Source organism: Archocentrus centrarchus, chromosome 12 (genome assembly GCF_007364275.1).
Source record: "Archocentrus centrarchus isolate MPI-CPG fArcCen1 chromosome 12, fArcCen1, whole genome shotgun sequence".
In the NCBI taxonomy this organism is placed as follows: domain Eukaryota; kingdom Metazoa; phylum Chordata; class Actinopteri; order Cichliformes; family Cichlidae; genus Archocentrus; species Archocentrus centrarchus.
Genome location: NC_044357.1, coordinates 11,290,418 through 11,314,206, shown reverse-complemented (window position 1 = coordinate 11,314,206; position 23,789 = coordinate 11,290,418). Strand labels below are relative to the sequence as shown.

The 23,789-nt window shown below is 41.2% G+C and overlaps 1 protein-coding gene across 3 annotated transcripts; it reads left to right on the top strand.

Annotated features, from left to right (window-relative positions):
* The first annotated feature begins 1,390 nt into the window (after positions 1–1,390).
* On the top strand, positions 1,391–23,612 carry LOC115789206 (nipped-B-like protein). 3 transcript variants are annotated; one of them, XM_030742504.1, is made up of 46 exons: positions 1,391–1,519; positions 2,754–2,900; positions 3,128–3,293; positions 3,559–3,689; positions 5,901–6,009; positions 6,099–6,247; positions 6,466–6,596; positions 6,684–6,774; positions 6,911–7,438; positions 7,542–9,065; positions 9,830–10,006; positions 10,232–10,303; positions 10,400–10,489; positions 10,573–10,676; positions 10,787–10,873; positions 10,958–11,189; positions 12,135–12,286; positions 12,388–12,468; positions 12,583–12,683; positions 12,783–12,912; positions 13,038–13,120; positions 13,285–13,417; positions 13,508–13,651; positions 13,751–13,837; positions 13,934–14,151; positions 14,247–14,349; positions 14,438–14,536; positions 14,748–14,894; positions 15,176–15,310; positions 15,403–15,501; positions 15,616–15,669; positions 15,759–15,867; positions 15,970–16,106; positions 16,218–16,358; positions 16,447–16,540; positions 17,837–17,991; positions 18,298–18,388; positions 18,532–18,705; positions 18,843–19,033; positions 19,520–19,627; positions 19,905–20,105; positions 20,250–20,396; positions 20,530–20,891; positions 20,996–21,170; positions 21,395–21,583; positions 22,714–23,612. In XM_030742504.1, the coding sequence occupies exons 2-46, from the start codon at positions 2,837–2,839 to the stop codon at positions 23,071–23,073; spliced, it is 8,055 nt and encodes a 2,684-aa protein (XP_030598364.1). In that variant the 5' UTR covers positions 1,391–1,519; positions 2,754–2,836; the 3' UTR covers positions 23,074–23,612. The 3 variants fall into 3 exon arrangements, with proteins under 3 accessions (XP_030598364.1, XP_030598365.1, XP_030598363.1); XM_030742505.1 differs by having other exon boundaries at positions 3,559–3,659; positions 22,714–23,073; XM_030742503.1 differs by having other exon boundaries at positions 1,500–1,633; positions 22,714–23,073.
* Positions 23,613–23,789: the final 177 nt, after the last annotated feature.

Genomic DNA, 23,789 nt, shown 5'->3' with positions numbered 1-23,789 from the left:
AAAAACTTTCAGAAAACTGAAGCCTGGAGAACTTTTCCTGAAGACTACTTAAAGAAATGACAAGAAAGCTGCCTGAGACAGTTCAGGCTGTGTTAAAGAATTAAAGTGGTCTTACCAAATATTGACTTTAAAGCTCATTAGAATTGTACAAACTCTGTTTTTGCCCTATGTACTGTATTTCCATGTATGTTTGCACACGTTTCAATAAACTGTTGGACACATTTCCAATTTTCCTGGTAAAATATAAAGAAATGAGAGACTTTTGCACATTACTGTACACATAAAACTACATGACAATCCTAAGTAGAGCAGTTTAAATCTAAAAGGTAAATTTTTTCCTGGCTTTTAAAACCTTGATCTTTAATTAAAATTTCCCTGAAGAGAAAATGGAACACAAGAGAACTCATTATACAGTAGTTGTTACCATTTTTGATTTGTTTTCATAATTTAAACTGTTGCTAGAATTTTTTATTTTTTTTTTCAGTGAATCAAAATAGAAATTTTTGGATAGTGTGATAGAGAAAGAGAGCGAGCGAGAGAGAGACAGTATGGCAGGAAAAGCTGCTTTAGTCTGGAATAACTTGACTTTTCCTCCACAAGAGGGAGACCAAAACCTGTTTATGACGCTAAGTCTTAATGTGTCTCAAGTCGGGGCTAAACGGTTTACTGTTGGCCTATTAAGTAGTGTGAATAAATGTTTTAATTTACCCACGAGTCCCCAAACCGCTACAGTCCTAATTAGTCTGGGACATGTGGGGAAATTATAAGAGTCCCGGTGAATTTTGTAGCTTTGGGCGAGCTATGCTTGTTTTTAGTAGGAAGCAGTCAGCTGACTGGCTGCTTGTTGTTCACTTGGTAGCTGAATAGATATTTATTTTCTCTCTTTTTTTTTTGGGTGGGGGTGGGGGTGAAGGAAATTATTACAGACTCCCCAGTTAAACAAGCGTTAATGTGGGAAAGATTTTATTATTATTATTATTTTAGCTTTAAACCAATCATTTAAGACTCATATATGCTGAATAGTAGTAGTAATAGTAGTAGTACTTATTGTTATTATCATCAGTGGACATAAATATGTGTATAAATCTTTGAAAAACTGCTGCTGGCAAACCACCACCTCCATGATAGCAGTAAACAAGCAGAAGTTACACAGTGTGTTAGTTTCAGGGATGAAGGAGATGTGTGGGGTAGACTGGATTCTCTCTTTTCCTCCATCTTCCTTCCCCCCCCCCCCCCCCCGAAAATTGACCTGATACTCGTTAACATCGCCTCTAACGAAGCTGTTCTGCCCTCACAACAGATATGTCCGCCGTGAGAAAGACGGGGTATATAAAAAAAAAAAAAAAAAAAAAAACCCAGGCAGGGATTATGTGTCAGCTCTGAGGGAGCTGTTTGAACAGTAGGACGGAGAGGGAGCTAGAGACTCTTCTCCAGCTCCAGCTGCCATCCTACTCCTGCTCCTCCCCCTCCTCCTCCTCCTCTCCACCAGAACCACTTCTCTTTCTCATCACATCCAGAGGTAAATAAGCTAGATTCAACTGTTACAGCCTCTTTTCGGGCAGACTGTTTACCTCCCTCCGCGTTTCCGCTGTCAGACAGCCACCGGGAGCCGTTACCGAAATCAGCGGAGGGGGTAATTTTGATTTGTGATGGGGGGGTCTGTGCTTTGTACCCCTGCCTCCTTGGCGTCGGGTCGGGGTTACGCTTCCTTAGGCAAGTCCGAGGTCCACTTTCAGAGCTGGAGATGCGGCGATGAAGGCCACAGCAAGTGCGAAGTGAAAAATCTAAAGCGACGAGCGATGAAAAGAGCGATATCGAATAAGCAGCACACGGCTAACCCGGGTTTGATGCACTCCCGGTGATGCTAGCTAATGCAAGTTACAGATAAGGCTACACACCTAGCCAGTTAGCATACATTAGCTACATCTTCAGTTGTTGCTAGCCGGCTAACCGCGAGTTCATTTTTGTCACTTTCACAGACGACGTTGGTCCGCTCTTCCTCATAGCAAGCGTCTAAAACAACACAAATAATAACAACAGAGTATTAATGCAGTTATAAGTGTTGTCAAGATGAGCTAATGTCTCTGTTATGTTTTCGGGCAGTCCCGGGGAAATCTTAACTGGCTCTGTTAACAAAAGAAGAATTTGAGACATAATTAGCTAACACTAGGGTTTCATGAATCGTCTTTGGGTTTTGTTTAGTATGTTCCGCGAAACTGAAAGTATAAACACAGACAAGCAAGCGCGAGAGGCCAGAGATACAAAAACAACACACAAACACAATTGCCAGTTTCTTTTTAATCAGTAATTCTATCAGAGCTGTCACCACCCTGGTCTCTTTGCAGAGCCCGACATACGTTTGACATCTAAAATTGTTGATTGCCCGTATGTTTCCGCTCTGGTTGCCTTTTCGACTTGAAGAGCAGGTTGAAATTTCGCAACTGGAATGCATTTCCTCAAGTTGTATATGGATATAAGGGAAATGGTACCAGGGAGCAAGGTGACATTTCCACCAGAGCCTTAAATCAATGCCTGATAAAGGCATGCTCAGGCTTGTTGTAGGGGCCTGTATGATTCTTGTACCTCAGAGATCCAGTTATGTTGGCACTGGAATAATGCCTGCTCATGAGCTGACACCATTTCCAATCCCTATCCCTGAGCAAGTACACATAGTTGCCTGAAAAATATTGGGCCATTTCATAATAGTGAAAAGTCTTGTTACCATTTTTTAATTACATTTTTTTTCTTTGCAGCACTTTGGAGATGTGACATACAGGAAGATTGGTGATATTGAGCAACCTGTGCATTGACACGACCTCTTGACCTCATCTTCAGCATGAATGGTGACATGCCTCATGTTCCCATCACTACTCTTGCTGGAATTGCTAGCCTAACAGACTGTAAGTGCAACATCATCTCTGGAATGCTGTCCACACAGCTTAAACACCAACATTCAAACTAAAATGAGGCAGGACTAACGATTTGTTAAAATCTAAAAAAAAAAAGTGTTACTGACATTACTTCCACATAGAGTGAGCCAGTCGCATGTTTTATAGGTTATAAATCCTTATAAGCTTTTCCCAAAACATTTTTTTTTTCCATGATCTTCTTTTAACTATCCTTTCAGTGTTGAACCAGCTTCCTTTGCCTTCTCCCCTTCCTGCTACCACTGCTAAGAGCCTGCTCTACAATGGAAGGATCTCAGAAGAAGTCAGCAGCCTGCTGGTGTGTCAAGACGAGAGTCTAGTGACTCAGCTAGCGCATAGCCTTAACCAGGTTTCCACCGAACACATGTAAGTATCGCTCATCTTTTATACCTCGCTGCAGTACCAGTTAAGGCGCTTACTCCAAAGTACTTGCCTCTACAAAAAAGCATTTTTAAATTGCAAAGGAACTGTTCCTCAGACAGTGTGTTATTTCACCGTAATGACTGTTTAGCTCAACACTGTAGCTGGGTATTGCTGTTTTAATGCCAGTGTAATCACATTACAATCACTGCCTTTTGGGAATAAGTAGCTTTTTCCGGTAACACGGATTGTTCTTCTGTTTGTTTCCCAGAGAGCTAAAGGACAACTTGGGGAACGATGAACCCGAGGGTGATATGCCAATGCTCCTACAAACCTTGCTGTCCAGGAATCCCAAAATCTTCAGGGACAAAAGTATGCAAACCCCGCACAAGGTTCTGGGTGGTAAGGAGGAGACACTGAGACATTGCTGTTGACTCTGCAGTTGAGCTTGGTGCATGCTTTCTCCCTGCTGGTACCTTAGTTTAGCTAATTATTCACTTGACCATATCTCTTGTCAGATACGCTACTTAAGCTTTGTTTTGCCCTGTGTGATTCTCACACAGCAGTCATTGCCACCGCAGGAGGAAACTGTGGTATCAACATACAGAATAACCATTTTAGTTTGTTGGAGGAAAGTGCAACTATTCACACTATTACTGCTGGATTGCATTGCACTGATTACAGGATCTGAGCCGTCACTGATGTGTTTTTTTTTTTTTTCTGCTGTAAGAACTAACAGGGAGTGACAGGACAAATTTGGGAACCACTGGCAGTTGTGTTGTTGGCTTTTGTGTAAATGTAGGCATAGTTTTAATGGGTGAGCATTGGCATTTACTTTGTTTCAACACAAAAGGTGAGGACAAATGCTAATGCTAAAAACAGATACATGTGTATCTGTACTTTGCACAGGTACACGTGTCTGTAGAAAGTGAAAAACAGCCCCTGTATGGATTTTGAAGTAGTTATCTTATTCGCTCGATCAACAACAATAATGATCCAGTAAGTGTTTGTTTCTAAACTTTTGTCTTTGCCGTGGGATGGCCAGGTTTCAGCTGTCTCGTAACTAACAACAAAAGCAGGGTTATTCTTTGTATAAGTAACTAGCTTGGTAGTTAATTGCACACAGAGTGTTTAAAAGAATTGTATTAAATCAGTTTTTCAGTAGTCACAAGGTGTTTTCTTCCTTTTGTTTGGACAGATTACAGCACTTTTACCACTGTTTATGGTCTTTAAATGAAGTCGCGTTAGCAGAAGCTACTTTCGACTGTTCCTTTATTCACAATACCACAGCAGGTAGCTCTGCGTGTATGACTGGCAGATTTTCATTTTTACTCTGCATGCCTCTCCTGATGCAACCCCAGAGGGATTTATGTCTTCTCCTGGGATCGAACTAGGGATCTTTTGCATGTTAGGCGAATGTGTAAACTACTACACGTAAGTGAAGCTATGTTTTAGGTCTAAATTACAGGATAAAAATGACCTACCTTTAATAGGATTTGAATGTGCAGCACATACTTTCATTAGTTTTTCACAGGGTCAGTTTCTTAAAGAAATGTCTTCACATTCATATCTGTTGATTATTTAAAGTAGGACAGTGTTTTTTGTTTTTTTTTGTGGTTTCAATGGATTGTGGTAGCAGTACAAATCTGGTACAGAGATGTCTCAAAATCTGGATCCCCATTAGAGGATAAACTCTTCTTTGGTACATGTGTGAACCAACCTTTTAAATATGTCTTTGTATTGGTCATACACTCAGATGAAATTAGTATCTGTGTCTCTGATACTCAGGCTTTCTGTATAGCTCTATGTACTGTATTTGTTGGATGTCTTCATTTGGTTAAAAATGTACCACACTCACAGCTCATAAAAATATATAATCAAGGATCATTTAGTACTAATGCATGAGCCTGATAATGTAGATAACTTTCTGCCTCCATACTCCTGCAGACATAAGCTCCATTTTCTTCACTCTGAACGTTACTTTGTAGAAATTTACTTTCAGAGTTTATATAACGCAGCTCCAGCAGTTTAGTACCAAATGCTTTGGCATTGTAAACAAGCTTACATTATAACGCGATTATCCCACCGTTAGTTTTGTGAAACCACGTTTTGTGTAATGCAACCACCATCACTAGATATGCCTTCAAAATGACCACAGACTTCCACACCTTTCCTGCATGGTTAATGGAAAAAGAAGGGCAGGATTGAGTTAGGCTTGCTCTATAAAGTGGTCAGCTTATTTTGCATTGGAAATACTTGCTTTATACCACTATGTAATACAATTCTCTATCCTGTGTATTTGGTCCTGATTCCTTATGCCTCAGTAGTAGAGAAAATATATATTATTATTTTCAAACTTTGTTTTTTTGGGGGGGGGACCAGGATTATGACATTTGTAAATGTAATTACAAACTATGTTCTGTTTTGGAATGCTGAGTTTGAATTATGCTTATTATACACTTATTGTGCTGGAGCAAGAAAAAGCTGTTTTGTAGTGTAATATAGTGAACCCAGTATACTGAGTAGGTAGGCCTGGCTTAGCTGGAGGATTGCACATGATGAGCTCCTTGTTTGTAATGTGTTTCAAATGTGTTTTTTCTCTTTATCTTGTAGGTGTAATGCAGCAGCCAATAGTGCAGCAGTATAAGATTTCTCAGAATCAGGTCCATGGGAGTCCAGCCTCAAACTATCAGCAAACCACTGTCCCTCAGAGCCCCTCCGGGTAAAGCAGTGCCACCTTATCGTCTGACGAGGAAAAGCAGAGGCATGCATTCTTCAGCTAAGAAAGACTTTCTTTTTCCTCATTCGCAGATGCTTTACATCTCCACAGTCTGGTTCAGGTCCTCGGTTCATACCACAGCAGAACAGTCCTATACCTAGTCCCTATACACCCCAGAGTCCCCCGGACTACATGCAATACAATCCGCCCAGTTATTCTCAACACCAACATGCTCAGCAAGGTGAGTAAAAAGAGAAATGTATCAACCAAGCTGCTTGTTGTATCACTTTTAGCAGTGACAGCAAATAGCAAACTTTTGATAGGTTTTGCGTGCATATGTGTACTTAAGCAACAGTGACAGTGCACATCCTTTACAACATTATTAACTTCCCCACACCTTTAAGTGGTGAACGGAACTGCAAAAATCTAACTAGAAATGTCATTTTGTTGTCATTTCAGTTTCTAGTGGCTTGAGAAACATCCATGACAGCAAAGTTTCTGGACAGCTATCAAGTGATTTATCGAATCATAATGCGAGACTGGGCTCAGATGAAGACTACATGAACGTGGCTCACAGACTGGGAAATGAGGTAATGCAGAAACTCAAGATATCCTGAACTAGACCTCAGCTGATAGTGACTGTTAAAAGTAAAGAGAAATGTCTTGTGTTTCAATAGGAGCCTGACTCTCCAATGAAAGCTGCTGCATTTTCAGTTAAATCGCCTCAGTCTGCGTGCTCTCCAGCTGGGAGTGAAGTGGCTGTACAAAGTATGCTGCCTTAGCAACAAGTTAATTTTTTTCATTTTGTGGCTTAAAAAAAAAACACGCCATTATAGAAATCATTCTTTGCCAAGCCTTATTCTCTGGTGATCACATTTCCATCAAATAATTTGTGTTTCTGCAGGGTCTAGGCCTTCTCTTATAATGCAGTCGCCTCCAGCTGATGTGCCACAAGGTGCAGCATCCGACCAACTCCTCACCTCGTCTGACCGCAAAAAGAAACATAAGGAGAGGTGTAAGGAAGAAAACGACCAGATGGAAAAAAATGCCTTGTATGATATAGTTAGTTCTTCACCACAAGACTCTACCAGGCTGACCTTAAAACTGTCCAGAGTAAAGGTTCAAGACATGGATCAATCTGAGGAGCTTCCCTCTGAGGCTCATATGGACTTGGACCATGAAACAGTTATGATAAATAATAATAATAACAATCAGTTGTCAAAGCCTGCCCAGGATGTTTCAAACAAGTTAGAAGCTGAAGATCAAGCAAACTATCAACAGGCTGCTGTGCGGCCAAATACCACTGAGACTGGAGTCACGGGCAGAGTTTCCTTTGATGATACAGAGATAGACACACTTGCAGAGATTGAGAGAATAGAACGCGAGTCAGCCAGTGACCGAGAACGATGGTCTAAAGAAGTCCAGGACAAAGGTGAAAATCTTTGTGTTTGCTTTTGCCCTGTGCCTGTTAGCATTTTTTCAAGCCTTGAGGTTGTTTGTGTAGAGAGGCTAAGTTACAGTGTTGTTTCTTGCAGACAAACCGCTGAAGAAACGGAAGCAAGACTCATATCCCCAGGAGCCCGGGACCGAGTCAAGTGAGGGGCCTGCTGTACATGGGAGCAACAGTGTCAGCAAGATGACACCCAAGAAGACAAATGCTGCAAGTAACGGTGCCAGTCGGCCTGCTTTGATGGTCAGTATTGATCTACAGCAAGCTGGCAGAGTAATAGGACAGCCTGTAGTGGTCTTGGAATCACAACGGTTGTGTGAGGATCATCTACGTCGCCTGAAGTCGAACTCTGATGGAAAGGTCAAAAGAGTTGCTGATGACAGACCTGGTATCATCAAACACCATGCTGACACTCTCCAGAAGTCCGGCTCAGATGGACAACCGGAAATGTATAAACAGAAGCAGGAAAGCCGCCGTGAATCAAAACACAGACATGACGACAAAACTGACAGCAGCAAGGGACACTCAGATGACAGAAAGCCAGACCCCTCACGGCAGAAGCATGACAGGCATTCAAAGTCACGCCACAAAGAGGAAAAGAATCACAACAGCCACCGAATCCTTGAAAGTAGACCTGAGACCCCCAAAGACACGAGCAAGATGGAGCGCTCCAGACATGGAGAAGACAAAGGCAGGGATAGAGACAGACATAAGGATAGAGATAGAGCAAGAGACAAGGACAAAGACAGACACATAGAGAAAGATAGAGATAAGGACAAAGACAGACACATAGAGAAAGATAGAGACAGGGACAAAGACAGGCACATAGAGAAAGACAGAGAGAGGGACAAAGACAAATACACAGAGAAAGAGAGAGACAGGGACAAGGAGAGACACATAGAAAAAGAGAAAGATAGGGACAGGGACAAAGAGAGACACATGGAGAAAGATAGAGGCAGGGACAAAGACAAAGATAGGGACAGGAAACAGAAGATGTTAAAGGAAAACTGTACTCGAAACTCACCTGACCAGCATACTAAACCTGACAGCACCAGATTAAAGCATGATGGAAGCAGAAAATCAGCTGACCCCAATGGTCGACAGAGGACAGGCAATTCCAGCCTTAAAAATCCCCAAAATAAGGAACAAAAGATAAGCGAGGATAGCAGCATTAAGTGCCAAGCTGGAGACAAACGTCAGTCTTTTGAGGCAAAACCTAGCGAATTCCCCTCATACCTGCTGGGTGGCAAGTCGGGAAGTCTGAAGAACTTTGTGATTCCTAAACTGAAACGAGATGGAAAAGATAAGGAGCCCCCAAACAAATTGGTAGAGGGCTGGATTGAACCCCGAGTAAGGCTGGAGAGAGTGTCATTGGTAGACAACTTAAACAAAGGAGCTAAACCTGTTGTTGTGGTTCGGAAACTCAGCATTGATGAGGTAAAAAAGATGATAAAGGAAAGCAGGAATGCACACAGCTCCAGATCCAGGAACTGGTCATTTTGTGAGAGGACAAACAAGCGAAGCCACAGTATGATTAGTAAGAAATCCAAATATGCTGAGGTGGACTCGGGTGATGACCAAGATGAGGATGATGACTCTGACACTGAGTGTGAGTATTGTTGGCTTTTATATTTAAATTCTCTCTCTTGTTTGGGCACAAATACGTAAAAACTGAAATCAGGAGTCTCTGCTCTTGCAGTATTTCATAAATGTTTGTCCTCACAAACAGAAGATTTTGTTGGAAGTGCAGATTGTCAGATTTAATTCAAGGTGTTTAACAAAAGTATTGCATTAACTTTTTAGGAATTATGGCCATTTTTATACATAGTTCCCTATTTTCAGAGGCTCAAAAGTAATTGGACAGTTGAATGACGAGAAGTTTCATGGTGAGGCCAGGTGAGGCCGATTCCATTGTTATTTAATGACAAATGGCTTTTCATTGAAATTCAATATGAGGTCCAAAGAGATGAGTGAGAGACACCATCATTAGGCTGAAAAAAACAAAAAAACCTGTCAGACAGCAAAACTTTAGGAGGGGCCAAATCTATAATCTGGGCTTGAGACTTCAGGACGTCATTGACTGCAAAGAATTTTCATCCAGGTATTAAAAACAGTCCTTATCTATTTATGTTTGTTTTTCCAAGACCTTTTGAACCACAGAAAATGGAGTTAATGCAATATTTTTGCCGAACCCCTTGAATTAAAGCTGAAAGTGTGCACTTCAATCACATCTTGACTGTTTTAGTTAAAGTCAAGTAGTGGTTGTGTACAGAGGCAAAATGACAAAAATTACTAAAATTTCCTAAACCTAAATGTATGTAAAGCAATAACTTGCAATGCAAATACTGTCTGAATTTGTAATTTTTGTTTTAGATGCAAAGAAAAGGAAAAAGAAGGACCACGATAAGACATGGAAGTGTGAAGAGAGAAGAAGTTCTGGAGATCACCGCCGAGGTTTCCATAATGCTCGCCGAGGGTCGGGTAGCCGTCAGCGCGACTGGAGAGATGAAGATTCAGATGAAGACTCTCCCCCACCGAGCCTGAGTGATGGTGAGATTTTTTTTGTGTATACCGGTGCATAATGGGATAATCAAATAATGTGGTGGCCAGTGAAACCTGTGCTACAGTTGTTGTTCAGATTATTGCTATTTAAAATGATTGGTCATTCCAGTCTCTGGGGTGTGTGGAAAACTACATCAATTTCTTCCTCTGCTGACGGCGTGAGGGTTGTGTTGCTGCTGTCACTGATTCGGCTGCTGTTGTGCTTTTGTTTAGTCGCCAGAAAATTGAAGAAAAAGGAGAAACAGAAAAACAGGAAGATTTATGATTCCAAGCTGACACCAGAGGGTATTGACCTGCCACTTTGAAATCATTTATAATTCATTTCATTAAAATCATAAACTGTATTTGTATTAATCAGTTTGATGAAATTAATCTTAACAGAGATGATGGACTCCTCCACATTTAAGAGATTTGCAGCAAATATTGACAGCGTTCTTGAGAATCTTGAAGATGTGGACCTCGCTGCCACAGGTAATTATGGCGTGCTCTACGATTTTCAAACTCTTTGACGAAGTGTTAAATTGAAAAATGCCAACACTGTAACTCTGTGCCAGACGACGATGACGAAATACCTCAAGAGCTCTTGCTTGGAAAGCAGCAGCTGAGCGAGCTAGGCAGCGATTCTGCTAAGATTAAAGCTATGGGCATCTTTAACAAGGTGAGAAAAATATGTTCTTGCAGCGCTAAGTAGTTGGACTCAATTTCACAGCATTTTGTTATTGCAAACAAATCTACAGTATGATGAATGTAACCAATTTTGTTCCACAGTTTTCATCTAGTAAACTGGTGAAGTTTTTGAATATTTTGGAGAGGAACATTCAGGACAGCGTCAAACTTTCTACGCTAATAAATCATGTAAGTTCTCAGCCTGATATTACTTATACTGCGGAGGTTCAAAATGTAACATCTATTTTCTTTTTTTTCAAAACCGAATTGTAGGATAATGATTCCATGGATGAGGAGCGGTTGTGGCGTGACCTCATCATGGAGCGGGTGACCAAGTCTGCCGATGCTTGTTTGACTGTGCTCAACATAATGACATCGCCGCACATGCCAAAGGCAGTTTATATAGAAGATGTGATTGAGAGGGTGTTGCAGTACACCAAGTTCCACCTGCAAAACTCTTTGTACCCTCAGTATGACCCAGTCTACAGAGTGGATCCCCACGGAGGTCAGCCACAGTTTTATTAAGTTCTTCTTAGCTGTTGAACAAGTATTGCAATAATCTCGGTTTCCAGGAGATATTTTTTTGCACTGTGTGTATTTTAGCAAATTGATAAACTGACTGTTTTGGATTTTTTTAGAACCTTTTTAGACCCTAAGCTATCTTTTTACATGTTTGAAAATTGCTTTCTGAATGAAGCAGCATACCAAAACTTCTCCATTTGGATGCAGTCTTCATCCTCAACACAAAAACTGAATCACATTAAAGAAAATAATGTGCAGTGACAGTGTCAGAAGAGGAACTTAGACTATTTTATATGTCAGCCCTTGGCCCTAATCTAATCAGGGTAATTACAATATAAGAAGGTGAGCTTAGGATATTCTATTAATGCACCACACACTGTCAGCATTACTGTGTAATTACAATGTAATAAAGTGAGTTTGGGATACGCTCTAATACAGCCTGCATCCCTAATTTACAGTGTAAAAAGGGAAACATGTTGTTCTTTCCTTTAAAAGAGATTCACCACTTGAGAAATGCTGACTGTATGATTTGTGTGTCCTTTCTTTTAAAATACCTCAAATGTACTCATAACTAAAACATATTTATTGTAATTTGTTTCTCCTTTCCTTTAAAACTGGCAGTTGTTACTCTGTTGTTCTGTACTTACATTTTAAGAATCATTATAATATTTAATATTATATATATTTTAGGTACTGGAAATTACACCTTAAGCTTAGAAAAATAACATGCTGGGAAATTGTGCCATGGGTCACGGGATGTAATACCAACTACTGCTCTAACATCAAGTATTTTATATCAGCTGGTGTTAAGACCCTGTATTTGAATCTAAAAAATGTGTCAGAATATCTGAGACTTTCAAACGTATTCCTTTTGTTTTCTTTAAATATTTTTTCTTATTTACTTATTTATTGGATCTCCCTCACCCAGGTGGCATGCATACTTCAAAGTCCAAGAGAGCCAAATGTTCTACCCACAAACAGAAGGTGGTAGTCTTTCTCTACAACAAAGTGTGTGATATCATCAGCAGCATCTCTGAGCTCCTTGAAATCCAGCTGCTTACTGACACCACAGTTCTCCAGGTGCAGTTCCGAATCTGTCCACATCACTCAGATTTGTGTCCTCATGTCACCTTGACTGTTGAGCTAACTCATATCTGACTGCTTTTGTGCCCATCCTTTAGGTCTCCACGCTTGGTATTACACCGTTTTTTGTGGAGAACGTTAGTGAACTGCAGTTATGTGCCATCACACTAGTGACAGCAGTAAGTTTTGCTTTAGGTGCTTTTGAAATGGATTCAGGTTAGGTTTTTGATGCGGTGCTTCAGTCTATACTGGTGTATTTTGATGAAGTTGTTTTTCATTTTACTCTTCATTAGGTGTTTTCTCGTTACAAGAAGCACAGGCAGCTCATTCTTGAAGAGATTTTCACCTCCCTGGCTCGACTGCCGACTAGTAAACGCAGCCTGAGAAACTTCAGGTAACTACAACCAGAGTAAATATTTGTCCAGTATCAGTTTGTTGAGGCCCCCAGTGCTGTGCAGGAAACATAAGGAAACTAATGTCTCATACTCCTCAGGCTAAACAGCAGTGACTCAGATGGAGAACCTTTGTATATCCAAATGGTCACGGCCCTTGTGCTTCAGCTCATCCAGTGTGTGGTCCACCTTCCTTCTGAGAAAGAGACAGAGGATGAGCACAATAAGAAGGTAACCATCAAGGTTTTAATGGATTTTTAAAAAATCCATATTTGCTTGAAAAACAAACAGGTGTTGTAATGTGTTCTGAAACTGTTTTTATTTATTTATTTATTTTTTTGGTATTTATTTTCTAGGTGGATAAAGATGTCCTTATTACAAACTCTTATGAAACTGCCATGCGGACAGCTCAGAACTTCCTGTCTGTGTTTCTCAAGAAGTAAGTCGTTGTTCCTACTCTGCAACCTGACATGTCTGTGGACTGTGACTCTGACAGTATAATGACAAATAATGTGGAAATAACAGTTCCTGGATCTGTGCACTACTAACTGGTTCAGTGTCCAGAAATATATTACCATTCCGTAAGTACTCTGTATGTTTCAGGTGTGGCAGTAAACAGGGAGAGGAGGACTACAGGCCTCTCTTTGAGAACTTTGTTCATGACCTGCTGTCTACAGTTAACAAGCCTGAGTGGCCTGCAGCGGAGCTGCTCCTCAGTTTACTGGGCCGGTTGTTGGTGAGTGTCATCATTTATCATCTATCCACTAGAAACGTCTGCTGATGTTTGGTTTTATTATGACATTTCTCCTCGTGCCTTGTGCTAAAGGTGCACCAGTTCAGTAACAAGCAGACAGAAATGGCACTCAGGGTCGCATCTCTGGACTACCTTGGCACTGTCGCCTCCCGTCTGCGTAAAGATGCTGTCACTAGTAAGATGGACCAAAAGGCTGTAGATCGCATCCTCAGAGAGGTAGACTATACGGTTATGGAATCAGTTTAACTGATGTAAACAAATAGAGGTGTTGAACTGCTTTTGAGATGCTTTTGGCATTTTTTTTTCTCCTTACAGACTGAAGGCAGCGATGAGATACAGAAACTTCAGAAGGCTTTGCTGGGCTACATAGATGAGAATATTGAAACAGATCCGTCATTGGTGGTGCGTTTTTAATTTGATTTGCATTTTTATTTCATTTAATTTTCAGTTTTGCCCATTTTCTTCCCCCTCACATATCTATGTATTTGTTCCATCCAGTTTGCCAGAAAGTTTTATATTGCCCAGTGGTTCAGGGACATTACAAGCGAGGCAGAAAAAGCAATGAAGTCTCAAAATGAGGACGACGAGGACTTGAGAGGTCGCCATCATTCCAGAGATGTTGACTCGACCGCCGAGATCATGCACAAGGCGGAGGCGAGGAAGAAATTCCTCCGCAAGGTTGTCAAGACGTCATCATCGCATTTCAGTTCTCTGAGGTAAATACTGCTTCACTGCAGATCACTAATTTGCTGCTTTGTTTGAGATTTCCTTTCATTCATTTACTCAACGATATTCTAAACTTTTCTTTCAGAATGAACTCTGACACAGTAGACTATGAGGACTCCTGTCTGATTGTCAGATATCTGGCCTCCATGAGGCCGTTTGCACAGAGCTTTGATATTTATTTATCACAGGTAAGATGAGTAAATTTGCTTAAACATGAGTGAGTGTTTATATTGTGTCAGCTATGGCTAATTTTCTCTCTCAATGGCTTCAATTTAGATCCTGAGAGTGCTGGGGGAGAGCGCCATTGCAGTCAGAACTAAAGCTATGAAGTGTCTCTCTGAAGTAGTGGCTGTAGATCCAAGTATCCTGGCACGGGTAGGTCATTCTGTATTGACTTCTTCTTGGCTCTTGCAGGTTGTCTGACACAGAACGTGCTTCAGCTGTTGTGACTGTGCAAATTTGTCCACAACTAAGCACCAGAGCTGTAAATGCTACCCGGCTGCTCATGGCTGGATGCCACTGGATTGATAGCTGTAGTTCCATCTGTGTCACTGCGCCCGACTAATCTCCCTTATTTATTTTTCAGTTGGATATGCAGCGTGGGGTTCACTGTCGTCTCATGGACAACTCGACCAGCGTGCGAGAGGCAGCTGTGGAGCTTCTTGGCCGTTTTGTGCTAAGTCGACCTGAGCTCATTGAGCAGTATTATGACATGCTCATTGAAAGGATATTGGTAATTTGGAAAATTTCATTTAAAATGCAAAAGTTCAGCTGAGTTTAAAACATCTTTTTTCCTACAGTGTCACCTAAAGATCAAGTGAAGAACTGCAGGAATTTGAGATCTATTTTCTATTATTTTATCATACCCTATCTGTTTGCTGTCATGTTTAATTACCATTTTCAAGTTTATATTTGCACTGGATAAGTAATACTCTCAAATTCAGACCCATAAGTGACAACAAAAGGAAATTAATATTCAATTTGCTATTGAGCTGTTCCATTGTCTTTGCACAGGACACAGGCATCAGTGTGAGAAAACGAGTGATTAAGATCATGAGGGATATTTGTCTAGAGCAGCCAGACTTTCACAAGATCACTGAGATGTGTGTGAAGATGATCCGGAGGGTGAACGACGAAGAAGGGATCAAGGCTGGTGTTTAATTTTATATACATTTTCCAGCTGACGCTCGGTAGCAGCGTTCATATAGAGTTTATGTAACTAAACATTTTGTCCTATGCAGAAACTGGTGAATGAGACATTCCAGAAACTCTGGTTCTCCCCGACACCGAGTCACGACAAAGAAGCCATGACCAGAAAGATCCTGAACATCACAGATGTGGTGTGTATTATTTAGAATTAAGACAAAAAAACATTCTGTACCACTGTTCAAATAGGAAAAAAAATAGTTTTTTGACATTATAATAAACTAACTTGTGTTTTGATTTCATCTCAGGTGTTGGCATGTAAAGACTCAGGCTACGACTGGTTTGAGCAGCTTCTCCAAAATGTTAGTTGACTCTGATGATATCTCAAAGACCGTGTATGTATTATGTTTAGCACTCCCTTTAACTACTGTGTTGGGTGTTATTTGTTTAGCTGCTGAAGGCAGAGGAGGATGCGTCATACAAACCTGCCAGGAAGGCTTGTGTTCAGCTGGTGGACAATCTAGTGGAACATATACTAAAATATGAGGAGTCTCTTGCAGGTAAATGTATTTTGCTTAAAAACAAAACAAAAAAAAAGTAGTTGTGTGTTTGCTTACAGAAGTGTTATTACAAATAATAACCCTTTTGTGTTTGTGTCTCAGACTGTGAGGACAAAGGGGTCAGCTCAGGTCGTCTGGTAGCGTGCATCACCACTCTCTACCTTTTTAGTAAAATCAGGGCACAGTTAATGGTTAAACATGCCATGACCATGCAGCCCTACCTGACCACCAAGTGCAGTGTAAGTAATGTGATAGTTTTGCTTTTTAGCAGTTGTGTGACACAATCGCACACAAACTAAACTTGTACCTGGACAGTGCAGCTGCCATGTGTCTTTGTGCTGTCATCTCAGAGTCAGAATGACTTCATGGTGATATGCAACGTGGCTAAGATCCTGGAGCTGGTCGTGCCTCTGATGGAGCACCCGAGCGAGACTTTCCTCACTACCATTGAAGAAGACCTGATGAAGCTTATCATCAAATACGGCATGACTGTAAGTCCCACTTATCTCGCTGCTCTCATAGATAGCTTTAAAAAAATAAAAACCAGTTGTTCTGATATAACTTTTTTGTGCTTCTCAGGTTGTGCAACACTGTGTGAGCTGTCTTGGTGCTATTGTGAACAAGGTCACACACAACTACAAGTTTGTTTGGGCTTGTTTTAATCGGTACTATGGTAAGGATTTTGTATGTGCGTCATATTTAATAGGTGTGTTTTTTGGGGGGGAAAGCAGGAAACACGTACCTCCCAAAAATGAGAAAACAAGCATTTGTCCCCCATAAAAAAATGAAAGCAGATGAATTATTTAGAAATATTGCTGTACTCTGCAAGGCAACAATGTCTCAAACAGCTAAGGTGTGTTTTTGCTTCTGTAATGAATCTTTTTTACTAGAGATTTTTAAGACTGATACAATTGTAAGAGCCATTTTATTGTTGTATTGTATCTGTTTGCATTGTTATGCATTTGGATGCCAGGGGGCAGTTACCTCGTGAGTTACTGCATTTATACAGGAAGGGGTTCATTCATTCAGGTGTGCCACGGGGGACGCACAACAGTTCTGACTGTATTGTCTGTGGCAGGCGTGTCAGCAGTGACAGTGTTAAGTTAGGCTGCATAACTAATGCTCAGCTGAGGGGCAAGAACTGCATGTTGTTTGTCAAACAATCAAGAAGAAGTGTCGGCAAAGATGTTTGGATTTGTGGGTGCTTGAGCGCACTGCTGTGGAGCGCGTGTCAGAAACCGCTTAGGTAATCTGGCGCTGAGTATCGGCTTATCAGAAAGCTGTTACCCGGATATTTGGTGATATCTTCTTCAGGCACGCAGCACAAACAGATTTTCCTAACATTTGTTATATATAGTTATTTATAAATGGATTTTTAAAATGAACACTCATTTACATTGTGTCCAGCTGTTCTTGGATCAGCTGGTTGTTGTGCTTGCAGCTCCAAATTGTTTTGCCAAAAGTGAAGTTGCGGAGTGCCCTCTGGTGGACAAACTATCCAACATCAACACCCATAATATTGTTAAAGCATGTTTATCCCATCTCCTCCTTTTAAATTTTGATGACCAATTATGAGTTCACAGTGTCGTGATCTCAGTCAGTAGCTACACAGCCTTTTCTTCTGTCACCACAGCATTACATAGGCAATCTGATAACCCACGAGGAGCCGGAAAGGAAAAGGATGAGGCCTGATATCAGGATGTTTTTTTAGCAGTGGGCTCGTTTTTTCAAGTTTAGAAGGGTTGTTGATTGTCTGCAAACTCTTATTAAGGAAATGTTGCATTTCGGGGAATGCAGTTGTTTCACCTTATTATTTAACTTCAGTTTAAAGCTCTTAGTTCTGGACTACTGATTATGCACTGAATATGGTTTCAGTGTCCACGTTTGTTGCAGTATTTCTGAACTCAGAACAAACGTAGCAACTGTCTCTTTACTTTTCACCTGACTGGTGTGTCGTGTCATTTTATAGGCGCTCTAGCAAAACTCAAGACACAACACCAAGAGGACCCCACCAGCTCCACTCTGGCTGCCAACAAACCCACTCTCCTGCGTTCGCTCTTCACTGTGGGGGCTCTGTGTCGACACTTTGATTTTGATCAAGAAGAGTTCAAAGGCGCTAACAAGGTAAACACCAGCACTTTGCTTAAATATTGTAGTGGCTCCGTAACACGTTCACCTAACACGTGAAAGATCCCCATTTCAAGATTGGGAGGAGATACAGATTCCTGGGAGTGTTGCAGCAAGAAGGGTATCCAGCATAAAAATTGGCGCCAAATCAAATATGTGGATCCATCCACTGTGGCAACCCTTTGTGACAAAGGGAGCAGCTAAAAGAAGCATTTACATTGCTTAAATGTTGTGTGAAGGACTACTGCAGGAGCTGATTTGGTGGCTGGGTTTCATTTTCTCTTGTGTCTCTTTGTCTCTTAGATTGTCATCAAGGACAAAGTGTTGGAGCTTCTGCTATACTTCACTACTCATGAAGAGGAGGAGGTCCAGATCAAGGCAATCATAGGTTTAGGTATTTATCTTGCACTTCAGCTAAGCCCCATATAAAAGTAATTGCTGTGTTTATAGTGTAATTTAATTTTTACAGCTTGCTTTTAACTTTGATTTTTGTTTCTCTGTAAATTTGTGTTTAAATAATTTCCTATTTTGTTTTAGGGTTTCAGTTCATCATGCACCCAGAGCTCATGTTTGTGCAGGATGTGAAGGTTCTTTATAACAGCATCCTGTCAGATGAGAACAGCTCAGTCAGTTTGAAGATCCAAGTGCTCAAAAACCTGCAGACATACCTGCAGGAGGAGGACTCTCGAATGCAAGAGGCTGACCGTGAATGTGAGTTTAACAATTCTATCTTATGTCCTTTGTTACTCAGTTGTTAAAGGAGTATCCCTGTACATGCTGTGAAACATCTCAGTCATTTAATGAGGAACATCTGCAGACTGACCAGGCTGATGTTTTTGTTTATTCAGGGAAGAATCAAGCCAAGCAGGAGGATCTCAAGGAAATGGGAGACATCTCATCGGGCATGAGCAGCTCCATAATGCAGATTTACCTGAAGCAGGTGCTGGAGTCCTTCTTCCACTCGCAGTCCACAGTTCGGCACTTTGCCCTGAGTGTCATTACACTGACTCTCAGCCAGGGCCTCATCCATCCTGTACAGGTGTGTTCACAGTCTTATTTCAATATAGCCTGATAAGGATCACACAAGACTTAAAAGATTTATCTTAGATTTTATGAATTTCTGTCTGTGTGAGATTTTTTTTTTTTCCACTTTGAACAATTGAGTGGGCAGTATGGTGGCGTGGTGGTTAACACTGTTGCCTCACACCAAGAAGGTCCTTGGTTCAAAACTACCATCTGGCCGAGGCTTTTCTGTGTGGAGTTTGCATGTTCTCCCTGTTTCTGTGTGGGTTCTCTCTGGGTATACAGTTAGTGGGGTTAGGTGACTCTAAATTTGCCCATAGGGGTGAATGTGAGTGTAAATCTGTGACCAGTTATTTGTCCAGTGTGTGCCCCATGGCAGCTGCCCCCCCCCCCCCCCCCCCCCCCCCCCCCAGCTTATTGGATAAGTGAGAAGAAAATGGATGGATGGATGGATAATTGAACATCACAAGCAATTCACACAACTGCCACAATTGCTTTTCAGTGTGTGCCCTACTTGATCGCAATGGGAACGGACCCGGAGCCAACTATGAAGAACAAGGCCGATCAGCAGCTGGTGGAGATTGACAAAAAATATTCAGGCTTTATCCACGTGAGTGGCTTGTGTTTTATGACAGTCAGAAAAGTGTTTAGAGTTTATTATATTTAGAAAGACTGGACTTTACACTTTATGTTTGGTTTGCTTTATGTAATAAAATACATATAAATATATTTACATCTATTTATGTGCAGCAGTTGTTCTTTTGATCGCAGATATTGAAAGCTGAAAATGTAGGCTTTCTAAAAAAAAAAAAATTGTATTTTAAATGTCATTTCAAATCATTTTTTTCTGCACACATAATGAGTTAATATCACTGTTTTATTTGCAGATGAAGGCTGTAGCAGGGCTGAAGATGTCTTATCAGGTGCAACAGGCCATAAACGGATCCAAAAACGCTGTGATTCGTGGTTTTCGTCACGATGACTCAGACGCAGCTCTCTGCTCTCATCTCTACACCATGGTTCGTGGGAACCGCCAACATAGACGGGCCTTCCTGATTTCCCTGCTCAACCTGTTTGATGACAGCTCAGTAAGTTCACCCCTTTGCTTTGGCATGATTGGCATTTGCCAGGAGACATTTATATTGTGTGCTTGTGTAAAGTTTTGCTCTTGATTAAGGCCGTTCATTAACAGGTTATTAAAAAATGTGCGTTTTTGACTTTGTCCCCTGCAGAAAACAGAGGTGAACATGCTGCTGTTCATAGCAGATAACTTGGCCTACTTCCCTTATCAGACCCAGGAGGAGCCTCTTTTCATCATGCATCATATAGACATTACCCTATCAGTCTCTGGTAGCAACTTGCTCCAGTCATTTAAGGAGGTGAAAAGAGTTGTTTAGCTTTATCAGTTATGCTTTATGCTTAATTGCTGTACATACTTACTTAATGGTTAATTGTTGTACTTCAATACGTCCTCTCTTTTGTCTTTCTCTTTCTTTTTTGTCATCTCTGCAGTGTTTACGGAAAGAACCTGTAAGACATGAAAAGAAGATGAAGACAAATAAGAAGAAGAAGAAGAAGAAACAGCATTCTCGGAGGAGGAAACACAGCTCTGATGATGACGATGACGACGATGATGACGAAAGCAGCAGCAGCAGCAGCAGCAGCACATCCAGCAGCAGTGAGGAGGAGGAGGATGAAGTCCAAAAGCGAAAGGCTTCTGATTCCGACTCTGACCTGGAAGATGAGGATGCAGTGATGGACCGTCTGCCCGAAAACACCAAACCTCTGCTGGAGTTTGCCAGTGCATCACAGGGTATTCTGCTACTGCTGGTGCTCAAACAGCATTTGAAGAATCTGTACGGCTTCTCGGACAGGTAGGCCTCGGAGAAAATGCAAGTTTGCGAATCTTTCACGATCTCTGTGCGAGTCAGTTGTTCTCCTGACGGAAGCTTTATTGAGCATTTTGCTTTTGTTACAGCAAAATCCAGAAGTATTCACCGACAGAGTCTGCCAAAGTGTATGACAAAGCAGTGAACAGGAAATCTAAGGTGCACTTCAACCCTAGTCAGACACTGGATTACCTGAAGAGTGATCTGGCGAACACAGAGCTCAGCTATGAGGCCAAGAAGAACATTGTAAAACAGTATTTGGATGTAAGCTTTCAGTATACTTGTTCTGTCTCAGTTTGGGAATGTGGGGGGTGGGGTGTCCATTAGTGTACAGATATTAGAGTCACATAGTCATGTAACGTGCAGGAAGTTTAACAGCGGTCCCCCGCTGTTCTCCGACAAACTTTTTATCCTTTCATTTATAAAGCTGCATAGAAATGATCACGTCAACAAACTGTTACAGAGTTTTTCTGCTGTTCATGTCTTAGTTCAAGGTTCTGATGGAGCATTTGGATCGGGATGAAGAGGATGAGGACGGTGAAGCAAATGCCAATGCCAGAAACAAAGCCATTACTTCGCTGCTGAGGGGTCCGAAACCCCGAAACCACAACCACAGTAATCACGCAGCTCCAGTGGAGACAGATGATGAGGAGAGCGACGATGAAGATCCCCCTGTGGTAAGAATTAAACAAAAAAATAATTTTTCATATCCTCTGCAATGCTTGAAATGTTTAGTGGTAAGAGTGAGCTACTATAGATGAGCCACTTTCTTTGTTGTGTTGGGGAAAAAGTGTCAGAAAATGACAGACTGACAAACTGATTTGCATCCACACAAATGCATCCACACCGTGACACATCAGACTTTCTTCTAGAAAGAGGGGTTTGTAGTAATGTTAGCACGTACAGTGTTCAGGCACTTTTACAGAGATCAGACAAACATTACAGATACAGAAAAGCTGTACAGTCACAGGACTCGTTGCAGTGCTGTGAAAAACACCACATGATTCAGCAGCTTGTTGAACCACCCATAGCAGCAATAACTTGAAATAATTGTTTTTTTGTATGACTTTATCAGCCTCTCATATATTTATGGAGGAATTTTGACCCCCTCTTCTTTACAGTATTGCTTCAGTTCATTGAGGCATTCCTTTACACTCAGATCTCCTGAGGTCCCACCACAGCATTTCAGTCAGGTTGAGGTCTGGACTTTGACTGGATCATTGCAACACCTTGATTTTTTTTTTCTTTTTGATTTGCTGCTGTGCTTGAGATCATTGTCCTGTTGCATGACCCAGTCTGGGCCAAGCTTTAGCTGTCAGATGGCCTCACATGTGACTCTAGCATACTTTGGTATACAGAGGAGTTCATGATCGACAAGCTGCCCAGGTCCTGTGGCTGCAAAACAAGCCCAAATCATCATCCCTCCACCACTGAGCTTGACAGTGGTGGAGGCATTTGTGCTGAAATGCTGGCTGACACTTACCTTCTTTATTCTTATGGAAGCAGTAAGGGTGTAAGCAGTTGGTTTGTCACAGGGCTGCATAGAGTCCGGTGAAAGCTTTCTTTATCACATGACTGTACTTAAACCCTACGAAGCATAACCAAAGAAAGAATAGATTTCATTCAACACCACTGATATTACAAAGTTGTACCGTACATTTACAGAAATATTGATATACAATAAAAGTGAAGAACGATTTTCAGTGTTGTTTAACAGTGTGTTGTATCTACTCCCCATCCATTTAACAGATCATCCCAACATAAATATTACCTTTTAAGAGTTTCTGACACTGCCTGTTGTTCACAGCGAAAACCAAGGAAAGGTGGAGACTCTGCAGAGGATTCAGGTAACATGAATGAGACAGTAGAGGTAATGGACATCGTAGCCATCTGCTGTCCCAAATACAAAGACAGACCGCAGATTGCCAGGGTTGTCCAGAAGACCAGAAATGGCTACAGTATACACTGGATGACTGGATCTTACTCTGGACCCTGGGCTGTGGCAAAGAAACGGGACGGCCGCAAAAAGGTGCCTTGGGTTGACAATATCAAAGAGTCAGACATTATTTACAAGAAAATCTCTTTGACAAGTGGACAGAAGCTCACGAACAAAATGGCACAGATGTTACGGGCGCTATACGCCACCAAGGAGGGGACTAAGAGTTAATCGAGATTAGGCAAACATCTCTCACAGCTCAACACTATGGATCCAATATGTTAAGTACACAGAAGTGAAACTTTGTTAGATTAATGCCCTTATGGAAGAGAAGTGTTGTAAACATGCCTGTTTAAATACAGACATGTTAGAGAAGAAGAGAAGAAGGAAATGTTTAGGAAAACATTGTGTGGGAGTTCCTTCGCTGTTGTGCAGCAACTTGGTTGTTTGATTTTTACTCCCACTGTATCATAGAACTAAAAACATGTTTATATCTGAACATAATTCTGTAAAAAACAAAGTGAATGTTGGAAATTAGTGTATTGATGATGTTCTTAATAAAGTGTTTTTTGAATTTAAACTAGCACCAGATGGATTTATTCACTTGACCTGAGCTTCAGCAACTCTTAACTTTCTTTTTCTCCTGTTTTAAACATTTTGGTGATTGCCCTCACTCTACAATGGACTATCTTTGATATAATTTATTTATGTTCAGACCAGTGCAGTATCTGTGCCATTATTGTTTTTAATATAGATTTTGATGTTATAAAGCACAGAGCAACAGCAAAGCGCAATCCCCTGCTCTTCTGATGGAATAAATACTGCAATAAATTTTTCTTACATCTTTGTTACTTGTTTGCGCTTTTGTCACCCCCCCCCAGGACACCAGACTGTGTAATGTGCCGTGTTTTTCCCCCTGTGTGTTTAACAAAGATAAATAGCGATGT